This window comes from Mandrillus leucophaeus, unplaced genomic scaffold, assembly GCF_000951045.1.
Source record: "Mandrillus leucophaeus isolate KB7577 unplaced genomic scaffold, Mleu.le_1.0 Scaffold832, whole genome shotgun sequence".
NCBI lineage: Eukaryota > Metazoa > Chordata > Mammalia > Primates > Cercopithecidae > Mandrillus > Mandrillus leucophaeus.
The window spans coordinates 509795-519698 of NW_012109053.1; the positions used below are offsets into that span (position 1 = coordinate 509795).

Here is a 9904-nt window from a genome sequence, read left to right on the forward strand (position 1 = left end):
TAATTTCTGTTAAAAAAAAAAAAAAAAAAGAACTTAATAAATGGTAGTTGGTTACAGAAAAAAAAGTTTATTTTGAACTTTTAAGGTCTTAAATTACTTTATTTAGGGAGGTACTAGTTACAGTGAAAAGAGCATGGACTTTTTCTCTTACCCAGCTTTGTGATGTTAGAAATTGAACCTTAGTTTTTTCATCTAGATTTGGTAGACTACTATTGGTGGTAGTTATGAGGATTTAATGAGTTACTGAATAAAAGGTATCTAATAGTTCCTAGCAGCTAAATGGCACATAATGTATGTTCATGCCTTATTTTCTGATTAATTTGTTGGGTTTCTCTCACATATACATATATTACACACACATACTACAATCAGCATGAGATTGGTTTTTTGGCCTCTAATTTTTGGTTGCATTGAAAAATAAAAGTATTTTAGCTAAAAGTTCTGGTAGAACCTCCTTAAGACACTGATTCTTATCTATACTGCTGCTTATGTATAGATCTTTCCCCTGAAAAGCACAAAGTAGGGGGAGTGGGAGATCACATTGTGATTATGAATGTTGTCCCTGTGGAAAATGTAGAGTAGTGTGCAAATAAACTTAGTATTTTACAGTGCCATTTTTGAAGTGCTAAGAATAGATTGGATATTTTGTATATTTCCAAGTTATTCTGGGATAAATATGAAAAATGTATATTGTTATAAACTGTGTTTTATTAAATTATCTTAAGTATATCCCTAAAGCACTTAATTACGATTGCTTGAGCTTTTCACTCAACTTAGAAATACTGTGATTACTTACAGTTGTTAATGTGATTCTTGTTATAACTTGGAAAAATATGCTAAATAAGATGACATGAATAAAAATCATGTGTGGTATTTTCCTAATAGATGGTTTTATTTTAGTTTCCTGTATTTAGTTCTGGCTTATGGGATTTTCATTTTTGCCCCAGATATTTCAGATAGCTTTTGGGCTTTCTCATCCTTTCCACTAAAAATATTTTTTGTCATTTTTTTAGGATATACATTTTCAGCTATCTATCTGAAAAATTCTAATTCTGATATAGCTTTTACGTATGAAATATTCAGTGCCTCCTTTTGAAAAATAAATACAACTGTGTTTTGAAAGAAGTTCTGTGAGTTTTCACAGAGAACTGTTTGTAGTGTTATGTTGAAACTAATTTTTAAAAACCTTATCTAATTGAATTGGTCATAGTTAACTTTTGATTCATGTAATATCTCTGCATGTAATAGTCTCTGGTTAGAAGTAAAATATCAAGTGACAAATAATTGGAGTTTTGAAAACTTGAAGGGCTACACTTTGATGATAGATGTGGAAAAATATCTTTTAAGAAGATTAATCTTAATATGTAATAGTCATAGGAAATGACACATAGAGGTGAGAGATCAGATTTGCAGTGACTACAAAAGTGAATTAGGTTTTGAAATGTTTCTAAAACCTTCATAGGAGATAGTAACAATTACTTGCTAGCGTTTCTCCTATAAGAGATCAGCTGCCAGGGTCAAAGTAACGAGTTTGGGATTATGCATTTTTTGAGGTAAGATATATTTTATTTTAACATAATGAGTTTGATATGTGACAGTAGAATATAAAAGTGAAACATGTAGCAATTCAAATATAAACATGAAGAATCAGATTCTCTTAGTAGTTAACTATAAGCTCATTAAGTAAAGGTTTAAATTATCAAGCTTGTTTTCCTCATACAGAAATCAGGATTGCCTTTCTCTTTCCTAGATCTGAACTATTCAATTATTTTTCTTTTTGTGCCATAGTTCACAAAGATGTCCAAAACTAATGGCTTATCAGAAGATTTGATATGGCATTGTAAAACACTGATCCAAGAACGAGATGTAGTTATAAGGCTTATGAACAAATGTGAAGACATTTCAAATAAATTGACCAAACAAGTTACCATGCTTACTGGAAATGGAGGTGGATGGAACATAGAACAACCTTCCATTCTAAACCAAAGGTAATCTTTGTTGAATATATTTATTCATATTTTATCTCAATTGTATAAAATATCTGAACTTATTTATTTCTGTATCATGCCTAGAAAGTGATATGGCAACTAGTGGTAGGAGAGAATCCCCAGATTTTCTGTAATGGCACATAAGTGGACTATGAACTGGTTTTCATTCATTTCCCCCACCCCCGAGTAGGGTATTTTATTCTATCATATCATTATAAATTAAAGGGGGGGATGGTATGATGCTCTATGACCAGTGTCTTTTTTTGCCTGATAACAGATAATTGTTTATATAATCACAGAAAATGAAAAAGTGGTTTTAGCTATTCCTATATACAAATTTGATGTCCTAAAAAAATGTCAGCTGCTTAATTGCATCAGCGTAAAAATTGCTTTCCTATCCCATTTTCTTTTTAATCATAAATAAAATGAAATGATATCTCATACTGTGATGAAATGTTTTAAATGCTTTGATAAGGCCAGCTTTTTAAATCTCCTTTTGGGGTAGAAATACATTAGTAAGAGGAAGGACAGATACTTTGATTAAATAGACCATATAAGTCTACATGTTTCCCCAGTTTGCTACTTTCAATAAAATACTTGCCAGAATTCATGCAAAAAAAAAAAAAAAAAAATACCGTCTAGTGGCCAGTACATATTAAAATGGTTTTCGTAATTGTGATCACCCACATTTTGCATGTTGTTGTTGGTGGATTGGGGTGGGGGAAATTGTGTTGAATTTCCTTTAAAAGTTTGTGTATTTTTAAGTAATTTGGAGACTCAGAACTGTTTAGAATACTTCCCTTTTTAAAAAAATAATATAAAACTGTTAATAGTATGATGGTTATAGTGGCAAAACCATGGAAACAAATGGAGTTCCTAAAATTAGGGAATAATTGAAATGAATTATGGTATAGCCATACTTTGCAATGTTACACAACTTTCAAAATGAGTTACATCTGTTCAGAGTATTTCTGATAGTTAAGATTAGCCGTAGGATCTCATTAAAATTAATTGCCTTAGTTGCTGATTTTATTTACTTCTGATATTTTTCTAAGTTAATGATCAAAGCATATTTGCTGATCATTGGTTAATAATTTAAAATCAAGGTATGGAAAAAAAAAAACAAGATGATTACTGGCCTTTAATAGTAAGCTACAATCTTTTCTGTGCCCTTCTAGGGTGCTATGGGATGATGTAGGGAAACGTGATGCAGTTCCCACAAAGAAGCTCTTTTCTCTGTTGCATAGAAAGAACTATATCAGCAAATTTCATCTCCTAAAAGTGTAGTTGGAGCTGCTGCTTCTTGTTCTCCAGCATTGGATATGGGGAGTTCTTCACTCTACAAGACTTACCCAGTTGAGTCTACTTTATCATAATTTGGATTTTAAAAATCAAGTGCTTTATTGCATCACTTAAAAAATTTCTCTCTCAAAACCACATTCACAAAGTCCTGTTACTTGTAAATAGTTTGATCAGGTAATAAACTATCCTCCATTAGACTGAGGATTTTTTAAATGAAATACTTAATAGATGAGAAAAATAGTTGTTTTTTTTAAGTGCTTGTTGGATCTTATCCAAAGTACAACTTCTAAAACCTGTATAGATAGTCTCTTTAGAGCTTACTTAAGTGTACTTTTAGGGGTTACAATTTGTTATCTTAATTTTTGTTCTTCATCCAGGATAAGAGTTGCATAAGCAATTTTTACTTGGTGTACTGGCCAGGCATTGTGGGTACTTAGTATGTACACATTTAAAGTTGTTTCCTTGCTTTAGTAAAGGATTTGTTAGGACAGGGGAAAATATTAGACTACCCTGACGAATAACCTATCATGCTTGCATTTTTTTCTAAACAGAACATATTCTTCATAACAAAGTTTACTTTGCTACAGAGTGTTGCAAATTTAAGTGAATTGTAGAAGAAAGTTTGCCTTTTAGAAACATAGATATTCCAGAATCTCTCGTGAAAAATAAAATCTCTGTAGGGAAAAGTTAAAGTTTTCATATGTACTTCAAAAGCATTACATTCATAATCTTTATTTTAAAATGTCAAAATTTAAATTGCTTAAAATAGTGAGGGAAAAGAAAAAAATCCTTAGTATTTCTCCTGTTTTATTCTTACTATCAACGTAGCCGTCTCTAAAACTCTAGTTAATTAATCCATAATTTATCAGCCTTAAACTAAAAAGATTTCTCACATGTTCAAAATACAATATATTTAATCATGTGTGTCTTGCCTTTTGAGCTAAATCTGCCAAGGTTCTTCTGATCTTGTTCATCCTGAACTTGAGAGTATGGTTCCTACCCTGTTCTTACACAGGAGCTCTGAGACCGTTTGACAGTGATGCTAATGCAAATTAACACTGCAGATGTGGTTTCACTAACTCAAAAGTAGTAGGATGTAAATGTTTTAGTTTGAACATTTTTCTGTCAGTAGAAACATGTTGTGGTAGTATTTGCAGCAGCCATGTCATACTTAACAGGACATAAACTTTTGGTTGGACAGCATCCCTAACCTGTTTTCTATGAACTACTTTAAACAAGTCTCTCTAGCTCTGTATTTCTTTATTTTAAACTCAAATTTAGCACATCATATGTACTCCTGTTATTTCTATTTTATGCCTTTCTCACCTTTGAAAATAATTTTGAAACTAGTTTCTCTGGCAGATTTAAACCCAGTTGAATTTTCAGACTGTGAGGAAATCATAGTAACCCTAGAGGGAATTGTGTTTGTTTTTTTCCCCTAACAAAACAATAACTTCAAAATAGCCTGTTGCCTCATTTTCTTTCATCATCTCAGAAAATCTTTAAATCACTTTTTTCCTTAGTGAGAGATAAAAAATCTTCAGTTTAGAGATATTTTAGTACTCTGTTGAGAAGAAGGCACTTATTCAGAAGACCTGAGCAAATCCTTTTGTTCTTACCAGCAAATTGGTGGTTCAGATTTATATTCAGTCATGAAAATTCTTAGAAAACTGTGAAGCATCGAAATAAATGGGAAGTATGATTATATAGCATCTAAATAATAGAACCAACTAGAAAAGAATATAGGTATCCTATTTTTAAATGTTATAATAAATGGGTTCAGAGTCTATCAAAATTACATTTTCTTTGGTCCTTTCACATGCTGAGAAAGGATCTGGAATTGGCAGCAGTTCCATGATAGTAAGCAACAAAGCTACTTGTAATTTAGACAAATCTAACAGAACAGCAAACATATATATACATTAATACTTTATATTTTTATAACATATTTCAATATAATAAAACCGTTTCATTTCCTGATCAAAACACCTTACCATCATTTCTTTGTGATTTTGAATAAAGCAATTTTATTTAAATTTTAAAAATCCATGTAGTAGTTTTTTAGATTTCATCATCATTTTTTAAAATTTCATGTTATAGTGAGTATTTTGACTCATTATAAATAGACTCTTTTCTCAATATATGTTGGTGATGAAGAATTTCAGTAATTTTTGTTTATTAAGATTTTTTTATGGCCATTTGTGATAGGTCTTATGTTGAGATGGCATGTGTGCCCTCAGCTGCATTTAAAAGTGATGTATGTCTACCTTATCAAGTTTCATTAGTCGTAAATTGTGAGCCTTATGTGAATAGGATGACTAAAGCATTGGGAAGGATGCATTAAAATAATGGAGAACTCAGTGTTGTGTTGACTGTAGGATGGGTGAGTCAGAATGAAAGAGAATTTTTTCATTTCTGCTATTTACTGATTAAGTGCTGAGCTCTGGATCACACCTGGATTGGATACTGACACTACCATTGAAGATACAGATTTGGTTAGCTGCATGACCTTGAGCAGGTTATTTAACTTCTGTGAGCCCCAGTGAACTTCTCATCTGTAAAATGCAGATAATTAATATTTCCTATTTTTAATATGGATTAAATGAAATAATAATGTATATAAAGCCCATAGCATAGTCTGAAATATGGTAAATATTCCAGTTTTAGCATTTACTCTCACCGTTATAGTAGAAAGAATTCTTTTGGACCTGGAAATTAAAATATCTATGATAACATGTTATATTTATTATACTTTTATAGTAGTAGCATAGAAATTACATTGATTGGGAAAGCCAAAGACTTTTTATAAAAATTCAGCAAAAGAATTTAAAGACCTTCGAAATACTGCTTTTTCTCCTACCTATACTTTTAATTGTATTAAATGAGAAATGTTTTATAAGTTGCATACCCCACAGTTAAAACATAGATTCTGATTTAAGATGGACATCATTCAAACTACCTGTTCTTCACTCAGTTCTAATTATGTCTTGATTTCAGAGTTTGATCTTTTAACAGTGTATTATACTATAGCTATGTCCAGACCCTTCCCTGTGTGCAAACAGGATATATGCAAGAGGAAATTAAGGGGACAGGATACAAGCTGGAGAATGGGAGGCGTGGCCTTGTCCTATGTTTTCGCATTAATGCAAGGTGTTCTAGTGAATATGAGAATAGGTTTTGGAGTGAGATCGGCATCCTGATTTAAAATCTTAGCCTTAACACTTTCTAGCTATGCAACCTCAGGCAAATTAAGTTTTTTTAATCTGTTAAAGTGATTTTAGTAACTACTTTATGGGATTTTTAAAGGGTTAAATGAGGTGATGTTTGAAAAATGTTATCTGTGCCTATGTATAATAGATGTTCAATAAATGGTAACTGTTAATAGTTTTTAACCATTCGAACTATTGTTTTCATTCCTTTCTTTTTTTTTTTTGGATAATTGAGACAGGGTCTGGCTTGTCACCCAGGCTGAAGTGCAGTGGCATGATCTCAGCTCACTATAACTTCTGCCTCCTGGGCTCAGGCTCAAGTGATCCTTCCACCTCAGTCTCTCCTAAGTAGCTAATTAGCTGGGACTACAAGCATACATCACCACGCCCGACTAATTTTTTTTGTACTTTTGGTAGAGACAGCGTTTTGTCATGTTGCCCAGGCTGGTCTCGAACTCCTGAGCTCAAGCAGTCTGCCCACCACAGCCTCACAAAATGCTGGGATTACGGGCGTGAGCCACTGTTTTCATTCCTTATAACTCTGCCATATTACCTTCCAAACAATTCATTCTCAGGGATTAGTCTGTTTTTGTGTTTCCAAATTAAATAAGGTTTTTGACACTTGCATGCTACTTTCTACTCACTGATGTTCACTGTCCTTAAAACATCAGTGAACATCAGTGAGTAGAAAGTAGCATGCAAGTGTCAAATAATTTTGCTAAACATGTGCTGTGTACATTTGTACATAGTATGCACATAATACACACATACATGCGTGCTCCAGAATTATACATACCACTGATATTAGGAGTGATTGGCACACATTCAGAAAGTGTTTATTAAACCTACCTGGCCAAAGTAGCAAATTATGTTTGTGTTTTTTTTGTCTAATACTTTTAAGTTTTTTAATGTGCTAAAAATCAAATCAACACAATTCAATTTTCTAGTGTAAATACTAGCTTAGTAATATATTATCATACTTAATATTCTAGTCATTTATGGAATTAATTTGGAGGTACTGTATTATGACCAAATATGGAAATGCTTGATTTTCCTTGCCAGAAGAAATAAATAAGAATAGAGAGTAAAGTTTGGGAAGATCTGAAAAATCATTTATGTCTTGGGTTCATTTTTTTAAGTAGGTGTACATTGCGTCTAACAGTTAAAAGGTAAGATTAGACCTAGGCATTTTAGTTTTTATGTGCGTTGTAATAACTAATAGAAAACTAATAGAAATATAAATGTGTAATATTTGGTAACTCTCTCTTTACCAGTTTGTCACTCAAGCCCTATCAGAAGGTTGGTTTGAATTGGCTGGCATTGGTACATAAACATGGACTTAATGGCATTTTGGCAGATGAAATGGTAAGTGTACTTTATTTCTAGGATTTGTTGTTCAAAATGTCATTAAAAGGTATTCTTGCTGTCATTTAAACAAGAAATTTTTTCTTGCTACTGTAGTTAACTCCTGCCACCTCAGTATCTTATATTTTATCTCATCTTTGTTTTTGATATAGTTCTACTCTCCTAACTCCTCCCCAAGATGAAGATAGATTTATTGTCTTTCTGATTATCAAATTAGTAAATACATGTTACAAACATAAAAATACAAATTAAAAAATCAAAATAAAAGTCACCTATAATTCCACCACTTAAACAAGAACTAGTTTGGTGTCTTCTTTTCTAGATACTACCTTCTGCAGATATTGTGTATGTACATGTGTATGCACATACATATGTGTAATATATGTGCTTTTTCTACAGCTGCCTTTAAAATTTTAACTTAGATCCCTGTCCTTGTCAATGAATAAATCTACATATATATCAGCGACATCATTTCAGCTGTTTTATTTTTCTTAGAGGTCTCTCCGGGTCTCTGTTCTTTCTCAAATCACATTTCCTTAAAGCTAAGCTCACTAAGTTTGTTATAGCCAGTAGTCCAGGTGTTGTCATGTGGAAACTTGACCTTTAATCTAACATCTCTATTCCTTCAGCTATACTTTTTTGAAGTATACGTTTAAGATGTTCAGCAAAGAAAATGTTACACTATGTGTTGGATTCCTAAAATAAAAATTAACACAGATAATGATATTTGTTCCCTGTTTAGCCTCTAGAAAAGTAATCTGTAGCATTGTAAGATATTTTCCCGTACATATTTCATACTGTCATTGAAACAAAGATAACTGTTTATCTAATAGAAAAGTGAACAATATACACAGGATTTCAAAATAATTACAGAAATTACAGAATATATAGCATTTCAGCTGTGTGACTGCACTTGGAAATCAGACCTGGGTTTGGGGTCCCCAACTTTGCCTTTCAGGAGCTATCTGATCCTTGCCAATTGACCTAATCTCAAAACTAATAATAAAATATAGATAGTTTTTATCATAAGATTGCATTTACTATCAAATGAGGTATACATTATGTGAAACTATTTTTGTAACCTTCAAAGCGCAACACAATATTTATAAGTTGATGGCTTAGTCAGCTAGCATTGCCATAACAAAATACCACAGACTGAGTGGCTTAAACAACAGAAATTTGTTCTTCACAATCCTGGAGATGGACAGTCCAAGATCAATGTATTTATTGGTAGCTTGGATTTCTCCTGAGTCCTCTCTTTGACTTGAAGACAGCCACTTTCTTACTCTGTCCTTATGTGGTTCTTTCTGTGTATGTACACATGCCTGGTATTTCTTCTTACAAGGACAGTCATATTGGGTTCAGGCCCCACACTTATGAACTCATTTAGCCTTAATTTCCCCCTGAAAAGCCCTGTCTCTAAATACAGTGACATTGGGGGTTATGACTTCAACATATGTATTGTCAGTGGCAAGGAGGTGGACATAATTCAGTCCACAACAGTTGGGTAGCATTCAGTTCCCCTGAGGAGCTGTATCTCCTAAGTAGCTTTTTAAAACAGGTATTTTAATGATGTCTAATTTAGTTGCAGTAAAATATACAAATGTACAGTTTAGTGACTTTTTACATATATGTACACCCATGTGACTACTACCCAGAGCAACTTTTCCATCATCCTAGAAAGTTTCTCATGCTTTTTTCCAGTTGTTGCTGCTACCACTATTCTTACACCTATTGCCATGGAATTTTTTCTGGTTATACAGTATATGCAGTATACTGTATACTATTTGTTTTTGGTTCATTTGGTGCAACATAATGTTACTGAGGTCCATCTATGTTCTTACGTGTATCAGTAGTTTGTTTGTTTTTGTTTTTGTTTTTTTTTTAATTGCCATGTGGGATGGTAGTCCATGATATAAATACATGCAATTTGTTGATCATCTTCTGTTGGATATGGGTATTTAGGTTATTTCTTTTCTCTTTTCTTTTCTTTTGTTTTCTTTCTTTCTTTCTTTCTTTCTTTCTTTCTTTCTTTCTTTC

General features: G+C 32.3%; 1 protein-coding gene across 2 annotated transcripts in view; it reads left to right on the plus strand.

Annotated features, from left to right (window-relative positions):
- Positions 1-9904, plus strand: part of SMARCAD1 (SWI/SNF-related, matrix-associated actin-dependent regulator of chromatin, subfamily a, containing DEAD/H box 1) — an 84830-nt gene that overhangs the window by 56489 nt on the left and 18437 nt on the right. For both annotated transcript variants that reach the window (XM_011968227.1, XM_011968228.1), the window contains 2 exons: positions 1789-1988; positions 7774-7864. In XM_011968227.1, coding sequence (XP_011823617.1) covers positions 1789-1988; positions 7774-7864 — 291 coding nt within the window. The remainder of the gene's footprint in view (positions 1-1788; positions 1989-7773; positions 7865-9904) is intronic.